Raw genomic sequence first — 24,806 nt, 5'->3', positions numbered from 1 at the left:
GCTTCCCTCTGGTTGGGGGCTTCCAGAACACTGTCTGGAATCTTAGTTCACAGGTCTGTGATGAGAGAGGCTGGTCTTCTGCGATGGAGGACGCTTTGGAGAGATTCAGACCCAGCCCCTTCATTTTTCAGATGGGGATCCTGAGTTCCAAGGAGGGGGAAGGAATAGCTCCAGGCCATACAGTGAGTTAGAGGATGGGGCATAAATCCATCCTTTCTGATTCCCATGCAGGGCTCTGTCCACCGCACCACATTGCTTTCTTACCTTCTATCTGAAAGATACTTCATTCAAAACTCTCTTTTGAACCCTGGAGCTGTATCTTTCCAAGAGACAGAAGGAGAATCATACTATTTAATACCTTTTGCAGTTTCAGTCTTGGTCTAAAGTTTCCTTTTGGCCCAAGTGTTTGGATGGATGAAGTGCTGTATGGTAGAAGCCAGGAGAAAGGGTTCAGTCTGAACTACTGTATAAGAAGACAGACAACACGTTCTCAAGGGGAAAGGTGTTTGTATCCACATACTGGAATTTCTCCACCTCGACCGAGATGGTGGTGTTGACCTGGAGGTGCTCCAGCAGGAACTGAGAGAGATTCTGGTATATGTTTTTGGTTTGCACTCCAGACTCACACACTGTCACCAGTGTCTGCTTTTTGACATCTTTGTTGATGAGAAGTTTCAACTTTAGGTCGACAGAATGTTCCGGGCATTTCACGAGAAATTGCAGTTGGCAGATAATGACGTACCAACCTGGGAACTGGATCACCAGATTCCCATCCTGATAACTGAGTCCGTGGACAATGCCGTCTTTGTTCCAAGACAACTTGGTCTTGTTTATGTGCTTTGACACTGGAAAGAGAAGGAGAAATAAAACACAATTATTGGGCAGATTGCAGGTGCAGACTGGAAAATTGCAAGTCTTTGTTCAAGGTTCCCCACTGAAGACCCATGTCTTCTACGCTATTGTGTGCTGTTCTAACCATCCAGAATGTCTTCTGTGCTACTCTTCCAGGTGCTGCTTAATATTCTAGGCACAGGCACAAACTGCCTCTCTTCTGTTTCCCTAATGTTCAAAGCTGAGGAGAGACCACACAGGGTGTTGGACCTTTACCTCCTATGGAATTGTTTCCCACTTAATTATGATACTATTTTATCATTATAATTATTACCTTTGCCTTTTCAGACTATAAGCTCCTGGACTGTATTCCCCATAAATTCTGGATTATTATCATTTTTTCAATCCATCAATGAATGTTTGATCAATAGGAGAGCTACTCTGGTAGGCATTGCACAAAATATCAGAATCAGGACATTCATTTTTGTTCAATTAGTAGCCAATTTAGGCATCAAGATGTCCAGGAGAATCTCAGTCTGTTCACATTCACATTAAGATACATCATTCAACCATTCATTGTCTAAATTTTTAAATGTCTTCCTCACTTTGGAAGGGCAGTCAAAGAACTGTGAGGACCCTTCACGTGCACATTAAAGGGCTCTTCCCAGCTGGGATGTATAGGAAAGCAGAGCATTAGCAGATCCTCAGAAGCCAGATCTCTCTGAGCCCTAACAAGTGAACATCAGCCCTGATTGGTCAGGATGCCTTTCAGAGCTGGGCACCTGGTGTGTTAGTTTTAATTGCTCCTGTGCCTTTCCTTTAAAGCTCATTGCAATTCAGTTGAAGAGTGCCAACAAATCTAACTGCAAAACTGAACTAAAATGAGCAGAAGGGCTATTCAGAGAATCGTGGCCATGTCTCATCCTTCCTGGTGTAAGGATGCTCTCATGACTTCATTTACAAGAGGCCTCTTACTTTGCTGCAATATGTAAATAGGCCCTGTGCCTATCTGCTCATTAAGTTGTCAATCTGAGGACAGAGCAGTTTTGTGGTCCCCTTGGAAATAACTTGATAGAGACAGAGCTTAAGAGCCTGCTTGCCTTGTATGAGGAAACGCACTATGCACTGAGTCTGCAGCTTGTAGGTGGCAGAATCAAGAGAGGTGGTGGGGGTGGGACACGGATGCCTTCAGGGGCCAGGTAGGCATGGGAAAGAGTGAATGGGGCTGACAGAAAGAGGAGCCTTGTATTTTAGGGTAACTCTCTTTTCTTTTTCCCCTAAGGCATTTTAATTGAATATTTAAAAAATAGCTTGCAGGCTAAACAGAACACATCTGCAGGTCATATTTGCCATTGGCCGCTACTGGTGACCTCTGGCTTAGAAGTTTCGGAAAGGCCTCAGGAAGTGGCTGGCCCTCAGGTGGTTGGGGTCCCTGGGTTTGTTTACTGACCTTGGAGGTAGGCCCATGACTTCTTGAACGGAGCCCTTTGCAGGATACATAAGATGTCCTCTGAGCAGTTCCCTAAAAATGAAAGCACAGGTTAACTGTCTTTCTCTGCTCGGGGAACTGGAGACACCAGACCTCCTTTCGTGACCCTTTGCTGGAGACAGTTACCATTCTGTTTCCATTTGGTGCAAAAGGAAATCCGTGTAGTTCTCATTTTACCATCAGGTCCTTAGTATTTTAAAGAATTGATTGCTTCCACCTGGGCTTTTACAAAAGCCTGTGGAAGTTGGGGGATGAAAACATATATGTCCTTGGCTCCCGTATGTACCAGCTGCCATTCCTGTCCTATTACCTGTTTCACCTCACTTACTGTTTGAAGCAGCTCCATGAGAGAGGTATTATTAAGTCCCCTTGATAGATAGAAGAAGCCTGGGGACCAGCCAGATGATGTACATTGTCCCATGTCCCTCAGCCAGGCAGGGGTAGGACAAGAATATTGACTGTAACTGTTGCTGCCCTTCCTTTGAGAGTGCACCAGACAGTGGACTGTGTAGTTGTGCGTATTTCAGCTAATTTAACTCTCAGAATGACTCTGCAAAGTTAACTCTGCGCCTAGACGTGGTCAGTGGGACAAGGTCAAGCAGGTTGGCGGGAATGCTGGTATATGATGCCAGAGGCCAGGTTTCCTCCTCGAGGCTGTTTTGCTAGATGGGAGATAAGCAGGTCCTTGTGCTTGCTTTTAAGAGGATCAAAGAGATTTAAGCAGGGAGGCTGCTCTTGGGAGCGCCCTTGGTGGGGGAAAAAGACAATGTTTATGTCATTATGGCATCTAAGATATAAAATATTTTAAATATTTTCACTGGTGATGGTGGTTTAGCTCCTTCTTATTATAACTATTTTGTGTGCAAAGGACCAAGTTATACATTTCCCACAGTGCCTCATGAATTCAGCTTATCCTGGGCAAATTCCTTTTTCCTTTGGGCCTTGGTTTCCCTGGCTGTAAAACTGGCAGATCTATGACCTGATACCGACATCGACACCTTTTGGATGATGTCACCATAAGTGACTATTCATTCCATCCGTCAGACACCGGGCAGCCATAGGTGGATCCAGCTGAAGCCGCTTCACCCGTGACTTTGCTTGCCGGGTCTCGGAGCAGTGCTTGGGCTCACGATCTTCCCACAGCCCTCTCCTCCCAGGCCTGAGAAAACCCCTCCCGGTCTTCACAGCACTAGGAAAGGCTGACTGTTGAGTGGAGAGTTCCCGCTGCTGCCTGAATGAGCTCGCAGCTAGGGGCACCTTCAGCAGGAGCAGCGGGCAACCCCCATCCTTGCCTGCCCGCGCCCCTTAAAGAGGCTCTGCTGCAAAGGTCTCTGGTGACGAGGGCTTCTGATCCACCTCTCACTCAGGCTCCCACGAGCGTTCTTGCCCTGCCTGTTTCGGCCCACAGCCCACACTTTTGGGGTGCGCAGAATCAGAACTAAAACACTGAGGGCTGCCTCCTGCCGAATGCGCTGTGACGGCTGCTGAGGCCTCCCTGGCCCTGCCTCCTGTTTGTGGGGTGTGGAGCATGACGCCAGGAGGAGTCATGGGGAGGCACGTTTGGCTGCATCTCTTCCCTGCTTGACCCCCTTTCCGACTCTAGTGTGCCTGCCGGGCCTGGGCCAAGCTCCTGCACACGGCCTGCGTGCTCCCTGGGGCGGCATCCCGCGCCTCCTGTCCTAATGAATAACAATAGCTAATACATATTGAGTGACGGCTATTTTCCAGATACTTTACTAAGCACGTTACGTGCATTATGTTACTTAGTCTTCACAATCACCCCCCAAAAATGGATTACAATGCTTTCTATTTTGTGCACGGGACATGGAGGTTTTGCAGGGCTGGCTGACTTGTCTGCACTCACACAGCCAGCCCGTGGCGAGTGGAGCGTCCAAGCCAGGCCGGCCCGCTCTAATGCCTGAGCGGGCTGCTCACTGCTCTACTGGGTTTTGGGGCTTCTTGGGTCCCCAAACACACCATGTTGATTTGCCATTCTGCTGGGAACCCCCCTTCCCTGGGCAAGCGAGGACCCATCAAAAGCACAGCCTGGAGTCATCTCCTCCCCAGACCTTCTCTGGCCCTTCCCTCCTCTTGCCCAGTTTCCCCCTTTAGCCGGAGAGAGGCTGCTGTTGGTGCACCTCACTGCCCGGCCCGGAGGAGGCCCCGCAAGTGTTTGTCGAACTGAACCATCCGGCCCATCTCTCCTCGCCCTGTGAATGCCAGGCGGCCTCCTGAGGCCTGGGCAAGGCCCTGGGGGCTCGGCTTGCCCTTGCCTCTGGCTGAGATCACGCCAGGCTCCTTGCCCGCTGGCCTGCAGGTCGCTTGGGTGGAACGGGCGGGCGGGGCTCGTGGCCAGCTTATGGCACCAAGGGCCAGCTTATGGCACCAAGGACGGGCTCCGGGCTCCGCTCGCAGGCCAGGGGGCCCTCGCCGCGCCGCCTCAGGTGAGACCTGTAAGCAGATGACTAAGAGGACAAGCCTGGGCTTGCCTCGCGCACACACGCGCTTCTGTTCTTTCCACTTTGGTCTTGCGTGTTTGATGGGTAGACCTCAGCCGTAATTCTGAGAAACCGAAGGATGGAAAACAAAACTTATTTTGAAGCATTTGCATTTCCTGATGTCAAATGGCATGGCGTATTTTAATTGTTCATATAGAATCTTTTAGATGGTTTCAAGTGAAGGGAAACACACGGGCAACCCCCTTTAAGGATGACATTGCTAAGGAAAGGGAGCAGGGACCTGGATACTGGAGGCGTTGAATGAATGGGGTGGTTGAACCCGGAGGGCAGCCCATAGGAGGCCTCTGCCACCTGACGAGCTGTCAGCAGGAAGATGGCACCGCCTGCTCTGGAGGCCCAAACGCTAAGGCTCCAAGTGCATGTTTAAGGAGATAACACAGTCAGCTGAGGGCTAACGCCGCTCTCATCCCATTTCTCAGGTGAGGCAACGGGAAGGCCTGCACTAAGGACACACAAGCCACACTGGTAGTCACAGTACTGGTGCCCCAAATATCTGACCTGTCAGTGCTGTTCAGAGAGGCGTTGGGCGGCTTTGAGGGTCACGGGGCTCTTGCAAAGAGCTAGGTGAACGTTTTATGCGGCTCATGTCTCTTCACCCTGGGAACCCATGATCTGACTTTCTTTTTTGGGTATGAAGACAGGAAGGCGTGACTTATAAAGAGCTAGTGCTACGTGCAGCTGGAATCCTGTAATGTCCGTGGAATTCGAATGCTGGGAATATTGGGAAGCAAAACACTCCCTGTTTCATTAACTTCCTAGATGAACATAGTGTCTCGGGTGGGGACTGGTTGAAGAGCTGAAGACTTGCATGGGGAAAACGAAATCGTTCCGTAAGTCATGGCTGAGTTGATGGTCTGGGAGTTACAGTCTAGGAATTTCCCCTCTCTGGACTCTTGTGTCCCTTGGTAGATGAAGAGCAGTGTGGACTTGATGATTTAGAAAGGCTCTTCTAGCCTGTTCTAGCAGGCTGTCGGCTCAGCTGTACACTGCCAGGCCTGCTACAGGGGGAAAGCTAGTCCCAGCTCCAGCTGTCTGCCTTTGTGGGCTTGTTGCTCTACCCCAGCTAGGAGACTGTCCTCATATATTCAGTTTCCCAGACACCTGCCATGGCAGAACAGGACATTTGAGCTCTGGGGGTAATCAAAGTTATAGAGAGCCTGGTTCCATAAGGATTTGCATGGTTCATAGGAATAGAAGTTCCCTAAGAAGTCACCTGGTCAGGCTTGGTAACCACATAATACATGTGCTCCCCAATGTTACCCCCATGGCATACTTGTCCTAAGTCATTTAGTGAATTAGAGACAGGGGCAGGACCAGGGTCCAGGGCTCCCTACTCCTTCTGTGGGGCATTCCATCTCTCAGACAACTCACATACTCTGTGAATTCTTCTGAGGACCAAGGCTTTCCAAGGGGGAGGATTTGTAAGCTGTTTTCCCAAGCTTTGGACTCCTCTGGAAGGGTCATGAACCTTTCTTAGGCTTTTTTTTGGAAGCCCTAAGAGAAATATGTGCCAATGAAACCCTCTTGGCCAATTGCACAGAAGAGAGATGTTGCTTAAGGTGGTTGAAAGGATCATGTTCTAGAAGGCAGATGAGTGACAACCTGAAGACTGGACCCCACCTTGAGATCTCATGATGTTAGGCCTAAAAGGGCCATTACATGCCAAGTTAACCACGATCCTAGTTCTATGAGTGGGGAAACTGAACCCCAAGGGGCTGAAGGTATGGCCCAAGACCCCATAGTAACTTAGTAGCAGAGCTGGGTTCAGAGCACTCCTACTCCAAAGCTCTGCACCTGTTTTGGGGTCTTCCCTTGGAGATGATAGGGTTAAATGTAGGAAGATGTGGGTTTGCAGCCACCATAAACACTGGTCTGAAAACAAGACAGCTGGAAGTGCTAGGAAAACAACCCTCTGGGCTCCGTTTTATGGGAGAATGCCAGAAGGTAACCAGGCCCCTGTGCTGAACCCTGCCAAGTCATCAGCCAGGGCAATCAGGCTTACAGTCAGATGCAACCATGCCCAAGGCGGCAAAACAAACCACACCAACCACTGCAGCCAGATGGTATGTGGTCTGAGTGCCAGGCACCTTCCAGGTTGATATCAGGACAAGACAGACACAACGCATCTCAAAACCAGCACCTGGGCTCTTGTCAAGGCTTTTAGCTTCAGACCTGTCACTTCCTCTTACTGACCCTCAGTTACTGCATCTGTAAAGTGGATATAACACTCGACCCAAATGTATGGATGGAGTCACGATGCAATGAGATTACAGAGGCCAAGTGGAGCACGGGACTCAGAGGAGACAGCCAGCAAATGGGGTTCCCTCCTCCCCGACTCCTCCTTTCCTGGTTATTACAGTGGCACAGCCTAAAGATACCGCTAAGCAGAGCCATCTGGCTGATGAAATGCTCATTGAAACAAAGCTCCTGGCATTACCTGATGGATCAGTTTCTCAGTTACAGACATAAGTGTCCAAGGCCATCTGACACTTCTGGGAAAGTGTGCAGAATCCTCCTTCCATCTGTCGAAAGTGTCTTAATCCTCTTGGAAGGAGAGGAATTATTCTAATGACTGCATCTACCTGGTCCCGGCTTCTTCTTTCATCCACCTGGCAGGCTATCCAGGAAAGTCCCAACAGTGACATCTAGGGGGACTCTCCAAGATCGGTAGAATTTGGAATCAAAGTGAATCCTTAACCTAAGGGTCATCTGAACTGGCTTTAACTTAGCCATTTTCTTGATGTCCCCAGGCCAACTAGTGACGGAGAAACTCCAGGGTGGGTGACCCTGGATTTACAAACAGCAGCCTGGGGGAACACCCACCCTGGCGCACTCAGAGTTAAGCATGTAGAAAGTGACCAGTAGTACAAATTGGGATGAAGTTGGAACACATTCAGTCCCTTGAAGGTGCCTGAGAATATTGGGGTCTTTTCAATCCTGACCTGCTGCAGTATGTAAGATAAACCTACTTGTCCTATAGGTATTTCCTTGGAATTCGCTTATACTAAATGCAGGTTGAATGAATATTATTGGGGGGCATTTAAGAAGCACCTTTAGAGTCTGTAATGTAAAAGGTGAAACAAATCTGGAGTCTTGTGTGAAATCTGCTATCGCTGTAAATACCTTTTTGAAAACCCTTTGCCGGCTTACTCTAGACCCAGAAGTGTGCCCTCTCGCTTAGGATGCTAGGCGTGGCGTCAAGCTGCTTGGGTTCCAGTTCCTCCTCTGCCACTTACTAGTCACTCAGCCTCTTTGAATTCTCCTAAAGGTGAGAATCACAATAATCTTTATTGAAGGGTTGCTGGGAGGGTTAAATGAGATAATGCATAACAGTGAGCCTTTATCCGTCACCCAGAATACACTAAATAACGGTAGGCTCCCAGGGCTTGCACCGCTGGGCTTGTAGAAATTTCAGCCACCACGTGGCGTCGGGGGTCTTGGGTGAAAGGAGCAATGAAGCCAGTTGGAGCAAGAGCCTGTCTTCCCTCTCTCTGCCCTCTCCCTTCCTCACCACTCCTTTCTTTCCTTTTTTCTTCCCCAAAGTGGTTGAAAGGTGAAGATTTCCTCTGTACTTAGAGATTTATGATTTGTATGTGCTAAATTCCAGTATACGCCTTAATGTTTCTCAGCCATCAGAATATTTTTTTCCATTTTCCCCGCCTCTTCTCTTCTCTTGCCCTCTTCCCATCTCCTCCCCTCTCTCCTCTTGGGGGCCGGGGGTGGGGATTTGGTACAGATTCTTTAGCACTCTGGATGGCTTCCCCAGGACCCTAATTCCTTATTTTGAATGGCCCACTTTCTGTTTTCTTTCTTCTGGAGAGATTCCTGATTCCTGTTAGCGCTGCCTTAAGAAAAAGGCAGTGAGTATAAGAGAGGGTTGGGAGTGAGTGTGCTTAAAGTAAATGGGGAAGCAAATAGGTTCTCGGAGGCCTGTGACTATCTGAAAAGAAATTTACCCCCTAAGCAGAGGTACCCCCTCTTGCTATGGAAAAAGAAAAAGAATAAGAAAAAGGCAACAATATCTGGTGGGCTGGGCTAGATCCAGCTCAAGCTAGCTGATGGGAGCGAGCTCTCTGCCTGCTATTTGCAGTCTTTCTAGGGAAGGGGGCTGTTGCTTCTCTACCTGCCTCTTCTGCTGCCAGGGCAGGTCCTGGTGGGGCTGTGACCACGTGGATCACAGCCATGTGACACCAGGGATAGCTGGAGATTGGTGAGTAGCCAGCCCCAGTGGTTTAGTTTCATTGCAATGGGCAGCTGTTAGTGTGTTTTTTTGGGGGGTGGTGGTGAGTTCACTAGGTACCATTAGAGAGCCAACTTTACTTGATCTCTCGAATGCCCACACTTTCTTTTTAGCAAGGGGAGTGGAGAGGATGGTAGCCTGCCAAGCCATGCAACATTTATAAATTGTTAGAACAGTCAAAGGGTCAAAGATCTTAAGATATTTTCTTGATTCTTGGAAGTTATACTCCAAGCAGAGCCCATGCCAGGGTCAGGCTGTCTGGCTTGCCCCCATCACTCCTGCTCTTTTAGAAAACAGGAAATTCCAGTCCCTGCGAGGGAAAGTGAGTTGCTTCAAGTCCCAGGACTGGAATGTAGGTACATGTTCCAAAGTCCAGCCCAGTTCTCTGCCTTTCGTACCTTGTCCTCAGCTGGAGATGGAATTCAGGTGAGTGTGGGGATGCAAGGAAGGGGTTGTCTAGACCCACACATGGTGCATCTACTCTCCTCATTGCCTCCAGGAACCTCCAGATATTAGGGGCACATGGCACTCACAGAAAAGACAAACCTCTTCTTCTAACTGGCAGGCGGTGGGAGGGAAGAGATCACCCCAGGTTCCATGACAACTCAGCTGCAAAGCTAGGGCTTAAATTCGGCCTCTAGGTCTCCCATTTATGCTCCCTACCGCTCCACCTCTCATGCAAACCCACATGTGTGGTCACCCTAACAGCCCTGTTGGAGCTCAGTAACAGAGAGCATGCTCCAGCGACTAGAACACAGACAGCTGCCGAGCAGGTGCTGGGGAAGCAGGGAGTGTTGGGGGGAATCCCAGCCTCAGGGAGCTGGGGGGCACTGGAAGGAAGCCCAGTCGTGTGTTACTAAGCACTTGGTGGCCCAGCCCTGGTTAAGCAAAAGGGTTCCAGGGTTTTGAGGTCAGCCTGGGTTTTGAGGTCTTGCCCCAGTCCTTGCTGGCTGCGCAATCTTAGGCAAGACAGTAAACCTCTCTGTGCATCAGTCTCCATGCCTATATAGAGATAACAATGATCCCCGGGGCTTGTTGTGAAGAGTGTGGGTGAGTCAGGGAGCCTCCTGCCCAGTGCATAGTACACCGATGTCTGTTCTTTTCACTCTGACAGACGCTTATTTATATGAAGTGAGGCAATGAAAAAACCAAACATGATTGAAAACTTGTCTACCAAATTTCTCAAGTGCCTGGAAGAACTGCCATTTGGTGGGTGGGATATTGGGAAGGCCTGGGAGTGAGACCAAGGTGACAAAAATCTCCCTGCAAAATAAAGTCGGTAGAATTTAGATTCCTGCAGAATTTATGAAGAGAAGTCGTGTGCATGTGTGTGAGGGGTGGACATGTGGAGTAGAAGGACATAAGAACAGGTAGGAAGGAGGGTGGGTCAGTATGCTCTCCCTGGCCCACAGTCCCGGCTGAGCCCCAGGAGTGGTCCACTGAGCCTTAAGCACAGCGGAACCACTGCGAGGTGGCTGCTGGTGACCAGTGTCCTGGCCGGGAATAGGAAGCTTTAGTCTTGGGACTGAGAAATCCTTTCCCTGCAGAAGGGCTTGGTTTTCCTTGGTTTCCCTGTAGCTAGTTGTCATGCTGTGCTTAGTTGCTTTAGTGTTCATACATGACCATGCATCCCGGGCTCTGGGCTGCTGAGGCTTCCTGCTGATGGGGGAACAGTTGCCATCAGCTGGCGGCACAGGGCTCCCTGGAAAGTGTGTGGCTTCTGCCCTTGTCCACTCCAGTGACCAGCCACATGCTGCCTCTGGAGCACCCTCCTAGGAGTTCCTGGGAGTGGGTTCCTCTCTACTCCGAATATCTTCCGATGGCTTTTCAGAAGGGACAATTGACTGCTTGTGCCTATTTAAGGTGGGCTGCAGATTGCCTCAAGGTCACTGTTAGACTTTTTCTTATATATTTACATATTAAACAATAGAATTATCATAAAGAGTCGAAGCTCGAAGGACTTTCCAGTTCATTGAGTACATTGCCTTTCCGTTACCGACGAGGCCTGGAGAGGGAAGACTCGCCCAGAGAAACAGCCTGGAGAGAAGGTCAGTTCTGGGGACCGAGTCTTCCTCAGAGGTAACATGCTTCCACCTCACCCTCCTACCACGCCTGCAGCTCGCCAAGTGAAGGGACCAGTAGGCTTGCTCTGAAAGCAGGAGAACGCCAGGGACCACACGCAGCAGGTCACGGACATTTACGGCTGACACACAGCATGCAGGGAAACAGAGGGGAGCCTTGGGTTTTGCTCCCTGCTCTGCCGGGGACCAGTTTCAAGAAAGACCTTATGACCTGTCAAGCCTAAAATATTTACTATGTGGCCCTTTATGCGAAAAAATCTGCTGGCAGCTCCTTGGATGCCCTTAGGCAAGTCACCTTGATTGCATGGGCCTCAGCTCCTCATCTGCAAAATGGTACCATTAATCCCCAGGTTGGTTGCTCACTCACTAGAGAAGGCTAAGATCTTCCTAGGGGAGGTACTGGACACCCTTTACCCAAAGTTTCATGGGCCTCGTGGGGATTATCATTAGCATTTTTATCCGGTCTCAGAAACATTACATTGTAAACTGAGGTTGGCTTTGGATTAGTTTGTGTTCTGATAATTCAAAGTGATGGCTAAGATACGAAGAGAGCTAGCCAGGAAGGGATCTAGTCCATGGCACCCACAATGTTGGATTTCACGGATCGATGAAATTTACCCCCAAATGAAAATTCAGTGACCCACACAGAGTGGGCAGCTTTTGATTTAGCCTATTGGGACCATTAAAACAAAATGAAAAAGCTTGGCCCAAAAGTAAACCAACTTAATGTCCATCCATATCAGCTTCATGATGTAAAAGGAAGAGCATTTTAACATTTTAGGGGAAGACATTCTTTCAGACCACAGGAGCGCCTCTTGATGAAAAATAGTTGGCTGCGGGAAAAGATGTGACGTTATCTTTGTCACCGGGCTCTCATTCCTGTTAAAGATCTTCACCCCTCTCAAAAACGAAAAGTTCTGGTCTTCCTTGGAAAATCTGAGTGGATGTGGTGGTGGAATGGCGAGCGTGGGAAAGCGGAAAGGGCTTTTGCTCTGAGCCGCTGGCTTTTTGCAAAAAAGGCTCATGAGAACATGTTACATGTTCTGATTTCAAAACCTATACCGTTCCAATCATAGGGGCTGGCGGACTGTGGGTCAAAGCCAGTCACCACCCATTCGGTAAATCATGATTTATCACCCCACAGCTCTGCCTGCTCATCCTCAGAGTCCATGGCTGCATCTGCACCACAACAGCAGAGCTGACTAGTTGCAAGAGAGACCTTGCAACTTATGAAGCCTCAAATATTTACCATCTGGTCCTTTATGGGAAAATTCACTCACTTCATTACACCATGATTCTTTTTGCTTTTTAACGTGCCTGTCTACAGAGGCATTATGTTCCCACATGATGGGACCATGCCAAGTAATTAGAGCCAAGGTTAAGATATTGTTAACGTTCCTGGTCGGTGTGGCTCAGTTGGTTGGAGCATAGTCCTGTGCGCTGAAGGGTCACAGGTGCGATTTCCAGTCAGGGCACATGCACAAATTGTGGGTTCGATCCCGGTCGGGGTGTATATGGGAGGCAACTGATCGATGTTTCTATCTCATATCGATGTTTCTCACTCTCTTTCTCCCTCTCCCTTCCTCTTTCTCTCTAAAGTCAATAAAAATATATCCTCAGGTGAGGGTTAAAAAAAGATATTGCTGACGAAGTTATATTAATCTACCCTGAAAGGCCGAGAATGCTTGCCTGTTTGGGGCCTTCTGCCCCTGCTTTCTAGTCTCTGAGTGACAGAGAGCAGCAGAGACAGGGTTAAGGGAACTCCAAGCATGATGCTGTTGGTGTGAGAAATTGTGTTCAGACACTTATGCCCTCCTCTGGCCCCAGGGATGCTCTGGTGCTTCTACCTGGTGCCTATGATGGCCCATCTTCCTCTTTCTTTCTGCACTGAGCTGTCTGGTTATCCAGCTATGCTTGTTACGTAGGTTCCAAAGGTTACAGAACTGAGATGGGTTAATGTTCTTAGGTGACAAGAACCCTGGATTAGAGATGAGGACATCTGGGTCCTAGGTTTGGCCCCATATGACCCCTTGGACACAGCACTTCACTGGGTTGTATCTCTCCTCCTTGGTGCAACAAAAAGATTAATCAGATGATCTCAAAGGTTTTCACCTTCAGTGTGAACCTCACTGCTTACCAGCCCTCTGGAGCTAGTAGAGATGATGCATTAATTAGTGACTTTGACGAGAGGAAATATGGGGGGGAGGGGGAGGAAGTCTGTTTTCAGAAGTCCTCAACTGCATTATGCATTTTGGCTACTATTAGTTATTTCATGATTACTACGTATTGGTCGCCATGCCAAGCAATTTATGGATGAGATCTGATTGGCTTCTTGAATCCCTTTGTGAGGTAGTATTATTATTCCCATTTCGCAGATAAGGAACTGAGGGTCCCAGGTGGGACGCAGAGCCAAGATTCACACCCGCATTTGTCTCACTTTAGATTTCAAGCCCTTAATGCAACACTGCTTCGCGTTCCTGTCCATGTCCATGGGACAGCCTATGCCAGAGGTAGAATTTTCATTAGCGGGAGTGGAGGGATGGATGGTGGCAGACTTGTGGGGATGAGCGAGCAGATCAGAGCCCCGAGCAGCCCCCCCCACCCCCCCCACTTTTCTGTTGGGCGCTGCCCTGATGTTCCTGGTTGTTGATTGACTATAACGCCATGTGGATGATTCACTGCACGTTTGCTCCTAACCCCAAGGTCTTACCTCCTTTGAGGGGGAATTTTCCCGGGGGGGTTGGAATGGAGTCCTAGAAGAGAAGAAAGAAAAAAACAGTGTGAAGGTGATATTCCATGGCGATAACTCACCTTTTTATTTTTGCTTTAGATTGTCTTCAAAGTACTGTGCAATTTAGAATTCACATTCCACCTGACTCTTAAATGTTAAAAGACATATCCACTGACTTAGTTATAATGAATCTGCTCATGCATTTTTGTTCAACAACATGCCTATCAGAAAAGCAATTCAATTACTCTCCACATTTCACAGGTGAGGAACTGGGGGCTGAGAGAGATAAAATTAAAAGTCTATGGCAGCTCAGGGACCAGGATCTATAACTCAACTCCCAGTCCAGTGCTTTTCTTTTTTCCATCTCCACAGGTGTTATTCCCCCGCCACCCCCCCTTCGATCAACACAAGAACAATCGAGTAGAGTACATAAATACATGTGGGGTTTTTTCCATCTTTGATTCATCAAACAGTAAAAGTAGGTTGTAAACATACCTGGGAAGGTACATTTATTTATATCCCTCCTGTGGTTGGAAATTCTGAATTAATTGAATGTTTACATGTCAAGCATCGTGAGGACACCATAGATAATTAAACTGAGTCCCTGCCCTCTGGATTTATTCTAAGTTTAAAATTGAATCTAATATCCTAATATTTATAAACATATAACATAAATAAATGCAAATATATTATATATGTATATATTCACTGTATATTTTATATTATTTATTCTATACTAAACATAAATATATACGTCAATATTGATACAGATAAGTAAGAGGTTGATAGAAACAGACTGTCCTCTGGAGGGGGGGCCCCCTGGCTAGGGGAAGGCAGGGGCTGAAAGGGAGGGCGTGTCGAGGAGCACTGAGCAAGGAGGCAAAGGGGCGGATGGGCACATCTCAGAACTTCTTCAGAGACTGATTTCCCCACACCTAGTCTCCCTCTCCTTCTCCCCACCTCAGCCATGGAGACACCCTTCAGGTGTCCTGCTGAGAGGAATGAAATGTCTTACTCATCTTTTGACCTGTCCAGGTTGGGATCTCTGTGGTTCATTGGATTGAAATATTAATAAAGACCTAGAGAGGTGTGAGCACTTACATAGATGAAAACACCTTCATCTAAACAAGAACTTGACAGCTGCCCATATCTTATTTTCTTAGTGTTTGGCACAAAAACCCAGGGCCATCTGGAGTTCCCCTTTTATTCTACCATTCCCCCAGGGACTCTGTCTTTTGCCTTCCCCTGAGCATTCTTTTCATGCTAAATGGGTCTCTTCTCCAACCCAAGTCGGTGGGAATGAGTCCTGGAAGTCTCCCGAAGGCAAAGCCCTAGCCCAGCACGGATCTGGAGATGGCAGAAGTCAGTATGAACTTTTGGGCTTCAGCTTTTCAGGGGAAAGAAAGTGAACCTGGCTTGGAGGGTCCTTCTCTCTTTGCCCTAATAGTCTATGATTTTATTGCTTTTGCAGAAAGCTCTTAACCTCAGTAACGATGCTGTTCACTTGTGGTCTCTCAATTATTCTTGCAGTTCATAGGAAACCCAGACATCACAAAATTCCCCTGTGTTGCCTTCTGTGAGACAGTAAATGGCATCTGAAAATTTAATTGGCGCCTCATTTACTGCCGAGCACGACCATCGATTAATGTGGTGTTCAAATGTACAAAGAAAATCGTAGATGTTCAGGTGTGGTACCAAGATCACTGAACTGGCAGGCCCTGCGAGAGGATGCCACGGCGGCCAGGCCAGGGGAGCCGCCCCAGGGCCCTGGCCGCTGGGAGCTCCCAGGGATGGTCGGTGCAGCACCTATTGAATCACCTCCTGGTGCATTCCAGGCCCCAAGGTAGTCATTGGAGAAATCCTGCGGATTCGACGGCTTAGCTATTAAAGCAGTTATTGAAACTATACAAATAAATATGTCATTAGAATTTTAAGTTGTGGCAAGAACTAAAAAGGAAAAGAGTCTGACTGTTTCAGGATTGTACAGTAGTCCCTTCTTATCCAAGGGGGATACATCCCAAGCCTCCCGGTGGATGCCCGAAACCATGGATAATACTGAATCCTAAATGTACTATGTTTTTCCTGTACTTGCACAGCTTTTCACTTAAACCATAGCCACATTGCCAGCATCACTCCCTGTGGCTTTGGAGCCATTGTGAAGTGAAATAGGGGGACTTGAACACAAGCACTGCACCGAGATGCGATAACGTGGTCGTTGACCTGATCGCTCGGATGGTGACTAAATGACTAATAGGTGGGGAATGATAGATCGTGGAGATGCTGGACAAGGGATGATTCACATCCTGGGCATGATGGAGGGGAATGAGTAGGATGTATTGAGATTTTTTATCGTTCTGCTGAGAATTGTTTATCTCTGGAATTTTCCATTAAATATTTTCGGATCACAGTTGACCATGGATAACTAAAACCACAGATAAGGAGGGAGACGGCTGTACCTCCCAGGCAGTGGTTAAAATGCAAATCCTGACTCGGCAGGTTTGGGTGGGGCCCGGGATCTGTATTTCCGACGAGCTCCCAAGTGATGCGGATGCTGATGGCCCACGGAACACATTTTGGGCAGCAAGGTGGTAAGAAGCAATGCCTGGGAGGAGGATCTCATTTATGTGGTCAGGGGAGGCCTCAGTCTTCAATTCAAGGGCTTTCTAGTTTCCTATCTTTAGACAGGAGATGTCAAAAACAAAGCATCTTTGTACAGAAGAGTCTCATGGCTTAAACATTTACCCGGGCCTCAGGGCATCCCACACAGGAGTATAACTATTCCTGTTTTGAAGAGCTCTTGGACAAAGTCTCCTAGTTCTCCTGGCATGGTAGGCAAGGTCAGAGAATCAGAACCAGAGGGGGACCTAGGCATCTTTCAGTCCATCAAGCTAATTTTACACAAGAGGAAACTGAGACACTCATGAGTCAGTGGCAGATCTGAACTGAAGTTCTCTGGTGCTCTTTCCCCTTCCCAGGAGTAGTGGGTAGCTTTAGAAGCCAACGATAGGAAAGCTCATTCTTCCCTCATCTCCCCTCCCATTTGGAGATAAAAAACAAGGCATAAAGGAATGATCACTTATAAAATTTGCTGATGACTGCAGGTATCCTGGGCACTGTGCTAAGTGCTCTCCCTCAGTTTCTCTTTGGCAGGTGCCTCCCAGTCCTAGAACTCTCTCCCCCATCTTGCCTGGGGATCTGGGTCTTGGCCAGGAAAATGTGAACCATCCTGCTCAGTGACTTGGCTTTGAGGTGAAAAGTACATAGGCTCGACAGACAGAAGTCAGTGACCCTCCCAGACTGTCATCCTCAGCTCCTTTGGGTAGCTCAGGAAACATCATTTCCATGGTTACCAAACAGCTACACTTCCTTCAGGGTGCCTCTTTTGGTTCAGACTCTGGGTGTCTGATGGGTGTCTCCAACAATGTTTCTGTGCATGGAGGGGAGGAACTGTGACATTTAACCTGCTTGTCCAAGCAAAAATCACCCAATCCCAATCATCTTCTCTGCCTAGGACTCTGTTTTCTCATTTCCTTTAATCATTGTGATTCCAGGGCGAATCATCCTTCCCTCCACTGGGTTGCTGAAGACATAGTAAGCTGTTATATATATAAGTGTTAGTGCGTGCTTGAAAATGGTACCTATTTTGGCTAGTCTCTTGATCCTAGTGATGTGCTTAATTTGCCACAATACCTTGAAAGGCTCTTTCCTCTCACAGGGCCATGCTGTGCAGGCGTAATCAGTTCTCAAATTTGCTTTGACCGAAGGTGATTGAAATGGCCAAAGGGGATTCCATGTGTTCCTCCTTGCTGGCCCCGTACTGTCTTGTAAGGTGGGCCACAGAGCTCTTTGCCGGGAATGCCTCTCTTATTTTCAAGTTAACATGATTAAGCACTTAATCCTCTGGGGCTAAATGCTTTACGTGCATTATTTTATTTGGTCTTTACCCCAAGAGTTAGTGACTAACCAAGACTTAGAGAAGGGACTTAATGATTACAAAAGGTCCCACAGATAGTAAATAGCTGGGAAAGGATTCAAACTCAGGCGTGTTGGCTTGGACGGCACGCCACGTTACCTTTCTAGGGTAGGAGCATTCAGCTGAGGCAGAAAATTCTCCTGACACTCTATGAGAAAGTGGATGGAGGTCGTAGAAAATCCCCAGGAGAAAGATGATTTTTTGGGGCAGCCTTCATCTTAATATGGTTAGTGAAAGCAGGAATTGGACTAGAGCGGCTCAAAGCAGGGGTCTTGTTGAAATGCCAATTCTGATTCAGCAGGTCTGAGGTGGGTTCTCAGGTTTTGCATTTCTAATGAGCTTCCAGTGAGGTCAGTGCTGCCGAGCCTCTGACCACACTTTGAAGAGCAAGGGCTTAAAGACATCACTCAACAGGCAGTTAGGACACCTGAGGTCTTCTTTCCCCAAGGAATGGGGAATGGCTATAGGAGGCTGAGTGCAGAGCTAGGCTCAAATATGGGTTTAGGAGAACTTCTTCCTGGTCTGCTGATGAGGGTGGCATCCTATCCTCTCCCCTTCCTCCATCAACGCTGCTTGTCACCTAGGCCTGCTTCCCGCTGCTCCCCTGTGCAGCCTGGACTGACCGCCGTTCTGGCTCTGCCACTACTCTCCTCGCGCCTGGTCTTGCCTTCCTCTGGAACATACCTCTGCTCACTCTTTCCTCACCTGGAGAGCCCTGTCTCAATTCTATCTGCCACCATCCTTCCAATGGAGAGCTCTTCTCCAGTGAAGAATGCCAGCTGTTAAATGTGGAAGAAATGATAGAATTAGGCAACCATTTTTCTTCTATGCTCAGTGTCATAGCTGATTCAGGGAAGGGTCATCAAGGAGTGCCAAAACCTGAGTAAAGGATATTCACATGTCTTCTATTATCTCATAGATTACTTATTAAAAAGAAAGAAAAAAAGTGTTTTGCAAAAGAAATAGCCAGTGGTTACTACCTTAATCAAGTGACTGAACGTCATCACCAGTCATTGGACAACCTGACATATGTCTCTATCCATGCTCCCATAAGAAGTATTTATAAGATTACCTATGCACTATAATTGCCAAAAATGTTTCATCGCATATAATGAGTAAACACTAAGTCAAATCCAAAAGGTGAGCTATTCTGCAACTAAACTAGCTTAGACCCATCAAAAAGGTCAATGTCATGAAAACAAACAACCTAGGGCAAAAGAACATGGTTAGATCGTTGCATCCCAGACGTCACTGTGCATAGATCACCCGGTGACCTTGTTAAAATGCAGACTTTGATTCAGTAGGTCTAGAATGGGGCCTGAGATTCTGCATTTCTAATAAGCTTCCAGGGCCACCCTTTAAACAGCAACGTTCTAGGTTAACAGACATAACCAAATTGGGTGTGTGACCTGCGAATGGATTCTGGATCCCCAAACCAAACCAGGCCTGTAGAAGATATCTTTGGACAAGTGGGGAAGTTAAAATATGGACTCCATGTTATTATTAGATGATATTGCTGAACTAACAGTAGTTCTCTTGGCTATGATAATGTCCTTGCATTATGATAAATCACTTTTAGGAGATGGGGTGGAAATACATGTAGGTGAAAGGTCACACTGTCTGCAACTTACTTTCCTATACATAGAGAGAGCACAAATACGGCAAAATATTAACACAACAAATTTAAGTTATATGAGTAGCTACCATTCTAGTTCACCATAGGTTTGGACATTTTCAAAATAAAACTTTGGGCCTAAGATACGTGATCCTTCTAACCCTTGGAGGAGGCTCAGCTTGCATTCCAGCTCTTCTGTAAACCCTTCCCTCGCTCTAAGCAGAAATTGTCTTCCTCTCCCGTGGCCTATGGCATTCTGTGCCATTCTGCCCGAAACTCAAGCCCTTGAATATTTGGGCTTCATCTCCCCAAACTGTTTTCTGAATTCCCAGAAAACAGAAGTCCTGCCCTGTTCACTTGGTCCTTGTGTCATGGCCCAGCACAGGGTTTGACCCTGAGATTGTCAGAGGATTTTTTTGACTGATAAATTGAGTGCACTGAAGAAAGTAACTTGGGTAGAGGGAAGCCTTACAGGGCATCTCAACTCACCTCTTTATGTTATTTGAACTTAAAAGTAAACCAGAAAAACGAGATCACCACCCCACTCACTGCCCTTAAACAGGCACTCAGCTCCGCTCTTGCTAATGATACACTATTTTAAAAGGGAATTTTTTTTTTGCTTACAAAGAAAGGAGGCAGCTGCTTTCTCCGTTTTCTATAAAGGGTCTTCTTGCAAACCTAGTGATCTTGAGCTTTTTGCTTTGCTCTAACCTTTTTGAAGGTAAATGGACCTCTCCAGGGGCTGGATCAGCCCAGCCTCCAGGTTTATGACAGATATGTCCCTGAGGCTGAAGAACTCAGAGTCCCTCCACAGGCCAACACTTCTAGGGTCAACCTCTCAGCCCACCTCCTTGTCTAACTAACTCAGTCTCTAGAGGAGATAGGAGAACTTTTATTAATTTTGCTTTTGTTTTGCTGTCTAAATTGTGTGCAATTTCATCCTGACAGACCTGTGTGCACTATGTTGTGCTAACGCAATAATAAATCACTTTTCTTTGCTCCCATGTTGAGGTGAAGAGGTGTCTCTTTGTTGGTGGTACTTTTACTTCCTCAAGAGCGTGTTGGTACAATCTCTTTGGAAGCTGATTGACAACATACACTGAAGTGAAAAATACACAGTCTATTCCCACCACTAGGAATTGATCCCCCAGATATACTCGCAGTTGTGAACACCGAGCACCATTCTAGGCCAGGTAAAATAAGTTATGAAGCAGTCAGACAACAGAATACTATGTGACTCCTCGAAAGAATAGGTGGGTTTCCATGAATTGGCATGGAAGGGTCTCCAAGCCATGCGGTCAAGTCAATCAAGTAAGGGGTAAAATTATGAATTTACTATAATCGCGTGTATATACTATATATTTGTAGCTATGCAGATTTTTGGAAGGACAGGGAAGAATCTATTAATGGTGTTTATCTCAGGAAAGGGAGATTGGTGGTTGGGTGGGGAGGGTGCAAGAGATTTTTACTTTTTTTTCTTTTCCCTTGTTTCTTGCTTACTTCTCTTAAATAATTTGAATATAATATTTTATAATAAGTATACTGGTTTAAATGTAAACAAAACAAAGTACAACCACACAGACTTAGAGACATTACTAGACTACTGTTCCACAAGCAACACGAAAGCAGGATTTCTGTTGGCTTTTTCAAGACTGTATATTTCCCCATTGCTCCAAACAGTGTCCTGTACACAGTAGGTGCTCAGTAAAAATGTGTAATTAGAACCTAAGTGCCTGCTTTTTCTTGCCCAAGGAGTTTGACCTTGGAGTTATTTGATCTTCAGAGCAAATCTCAAGGCAATTTGCGGGTTTTCCTACATGCCTCGCATCTTCTCTTCTCCATCCCTTTGCTCGTGTGGGTCTGTTGGCCAGGAGTGCCCTCTCCTTTGATCCCCCTTCTCCACCTGTTTGAAATTATACGCATCTCTCAAGCCAACCTGAAACTTCAATCTCCAGTGAAGTTTTTTTTAAACCTGCCCGGGAAAATGTTCTGTCTCCTTAATTTGGGGTCTCATGGTAGCCCTAAGTACCTACCTTCTGTCACTTAATATATATTATGACTTATTTTAATTTTGTTTGTACATGTGCCTTTTTATCTACAACTGAGACTTCTTATGCCGGTAAAACCATTCTCATGATTCTCCACTCCTGCCCCCTTCTAGCCTCACAGAGTGCTATGTGGCCATCAACCCATCTCATTTTTAATAATTGGGATGTGAGTTTAAGTTCCTCGGGTATCTTCCATTGACTTTTTTTTTCTTTCTTTTAACCAGAAATCCTGTTAGAATCTATTTGTCTAAGTTATACTTGTCCTAAAGCCAGCCTGCATCCCCTCTTCCTGCAGCAAGCCTTCCCCGATAGCTTGAGCTCAAGGAGATTACCCTTCTTATGTCTTATAACAGCTAATATCTGAACAATTTATTGGAAATGACGTGTGCATAACACTTAATATCACAATGCTTTTAAGTGAGTAACTGATATTTCCCAGACTAAGAAATCACAGCATACCAAACCGTACAATCACATCGTGAAATGAATCTTTTCATAGCCAAACATGAGGGTTCTATCAAAGAAAGGGTGCTCGAGAAGATAAAGCTCCCAGAGGAGACTGAGAACAATGCTCCTCAGCGCTCCTGTTCTCGTACTGGGAAAGGGAATGTTTTCTCATGAAACAATCAGCCGCTGACTCTACCGCTTTCTCAGGATGACTTGTTCAAGCCTTGACCTTTCCTGTTCCTCATTTCCCGTGTTGACAAAGACGAGGCAGATCCACGCCAGGTCCTTTATGAACGGAATCAATCCGACTAAAAGTGGGGTTTGGATAAGAACTGTTCTCCATTCTGGAGCTCACTCTAGCTTTCTATGTCACCATCAGCACCCCCACCACACCATCATCATCACCTTCATCATCATCATCATCTCTCTCTCTCTCTCTCTCGATTTATTTTCTTTGGCAATGGCTATAAAATGATACACCTCTGGTTTACAGCAAATTAAAATGACAGAAATTATAGAGCCTCTACCAAAAAAAGTGCCCTCGAATGCTTTCAAGAGTATTATTTTTAGTAGCTGTAGATAAGGCCATTCAATGATGAGTTTCATAAATTCTGCTACCGAAATCAAATACTAGCAATTCAGTTTCCTTTCACTTTTATGGAGGTATGAGACCCAAAGCTTCATTTAAATTTCAAAGCTTGAGGACGCTTGAGAAAAGATACCAAAGCCCTTTAAAGCCTGGTTCCTTTTAGCAACCCGCAAGTTATGGAGCATCCAGCCTAAGAGGACTGAAGGGAAACCAAGGCAGGTTCCTCGGGGTTGAAATACCAGGACAAATGGGAACCGTGAAGGAATCAACAGACACGCTCGCCCTTGGGCAGGGCGGGGAGAGGGGACAGTTGTTAAACTATCGAAATTAACAAAAACTTTGCTTAAAAAATCATCAACAATATCTACTTTCAGTACACTGCTTTTTAAAATACACCCTGGTGGATTCTCTGTAAACATCAATTTCTTAAAATAGGACAAAGCTTCCTCCTTGGGCTCTTCTGTTTTTGCAACCGAACTCACCTTTGCTTCAAGCTGTCACTCTCCCGCGGCTGACTGTGCCGTGTCCCCATGGCTGCGCGTGGTGCTGGCGTCCTGAGCCGTCCCAGAGGGAACAGGCCATCTGCCTCTGTGCTCTGTTTCTTGTGACCCCCTGAGCTCTTCAAAGCAGTGACTTGGGAGGAAGCTTTCCTTGTGTCTCGTGGGCTTTAACGCCGAAACTCTCTTCTCCTTTGCCTGCTTCCCTTACAGCCCTTGGCCTGGGAAACTTGGTTCCCTGTTTACACAGAGCCCTTGGCAATGCGCAAGGACTCGGCAATCTCAGGAGCGTATGGCCTGAGGCTGTAGACCCCGGGCATCTGGCCTGGAGACCTTGAAGATGTGATAGTAAGTCGTGCAAATAACACCACCGGTCTCCTTAGGTTTCCTTATCGCTCCCCTCCTCGACCGGAGCCTCTGGCTCCGCGGGTTTAAATCTTACTTTCTCAAAGCTGACAGCTCTCCTGCCCTCTTTTGGCTCATGGGGGTCTGGAAAGTTTTGAGACCATGGCTCAACACACTTTTCTCTCTAAAAGCCAAAATATTTCAGAGGGTTAAGTTCCTGTTTCTTTCCTCCCTTCCTCTGCATGACATACGGACTTTCTTTTTTTAACCTCTCTGCTAATTTATTAGTCTGCTCCCAAGGCTCTCTCTCCTTGGGGAAAACGGACCGTAAATCAGAAAGGAAAGGCGCGGAGAAGTCCACTTACCGTCTTCTGCACCACCAGCACCATAATGGTCGCCACAGCAAAGACGAGACACAGAGCCAGCGTGGCCGTGGTGAAGTAGAAGTGACTGCGGCTGGTGGTTCCCAAGTGGCTGGCGACGGAGCCCGCTGGCTCGTGCATGGCTGTGTCGCGAGAAGGGGCCACTCGGCTGAGTGCCTGCCGCAGCCCGGGGCCCATTCTTATATAGCCTTCCCCGCATCACACCTTATCGCTCCTCATCTGATTCGGTTCTGGGCCCATCTCGGTTCCAAGAAGGATTCTCCCCTGCATCCTGGATCATGTGACTTGGAAAAAAACCTTCACCGGCTGCCTCTCGAAGAAACTCTTCTCTGGGGGCGTGAGGCGAAAGGCGGCGGCACGGGTGGGGGAGAGGCTCATTTTTCATCGCCAGGGATTGATTTGAGTGCAGAGAAACTGTAGCGACTCAGAAGGTGGCTGATGTCAGAGGGCGAGTAGGAAAATGATGGTTTCCCTGTTCTGGGGGGGGGGGGGGGTGAGCCCAGAGTTACTTCTGTTTCGTTTAGACTCAGCCACAAGACGCCTTCCTGCTCGAGAGGCGGCACAGTCTCTTCAGGGAGGCCTGCTGATAAGACCTGCTCAGAAAATGCCTCTTTGCTGGGCCTCGGGAGGCCGGGCTCAGCCTCACAGTATCGGCCCTGCTGAAAACTGGATACGCTGCCGGATATCCAGGAAGGAAGAGCCCACGAATGTGGCGACTGAGCCAAAGGACAAGCTCATGGCCGCATAGCATTTGGGGACAGGTGCAAAGAGACTGTTTGTGAGCAGAAAAATCTGGAAACACTGATCTTTGGACAGAAATTTGGGCAGTGTATTGGGATCTGTTGAAGTGGCAGATAAGCCTGGGCTCGTCATGAAACTCAGAAAAAGGGGAAGGAATGGGCCCTGAGGGTGGGGGTGGGGAAGTGGTCTGGTGCCCAGCGTGGGGGGGTGTGCACGTGTTGCATGGGGGTGGTTGCCTGCGTGGTGTGCATTTGTGATGTGCAGTGTATGTTGTGTG

The 24,806-nt window shown here is 47.4% G+C and overlaps 1 protein-coding gene across 1 annotated transcript; it reads right to left on the bottom strand.

The window, feature by feature from the left end:
• Window positions 1-244: 244 nt before the first annotated feature.
• TNFSF8 (TNF superfamily member 8) lies at window positions 245-23,965 on the bottom strand. The gene is made up of 4 exons (XM_016211083.2): window positions 23,771-23,965; window positions 13,871-13,913; window positions 2,282-2,353; window positions 245-845 (listed from the first exon to the last, which is right to left on the bottom strand). Exons 1-4 carry the CDS (start codon window positions 23,963-23,965, stop codon window positions 451-453), a joined length of 705 nt encoding a protein of 234 aa, XP_016066569.2. The 3' UTR covers window positions 245-450.
• Window positions 23,966-24,806: the final 841 nt, after the last annotated feature.

This window comes from Miniopterus natalensis, chromosome 12 (genome assembly GCF_054644295.1).
Source record: "Miniopterus natalensis isolate mMinNat1 chromosome 12, mMinNat1.hap1, whole genome shotgun sequence".
NCBI classification, from domain to species: domain Eukaryota; kingdom Metazoa; phylum Chordata; class Mammalia; order Chiroptera; family Miniopteridae; genus Miniopterus; species Miniopterus natalensis.
This window is presented reverse-complemented; position numbering and strand designations above follow the sequence as displayed.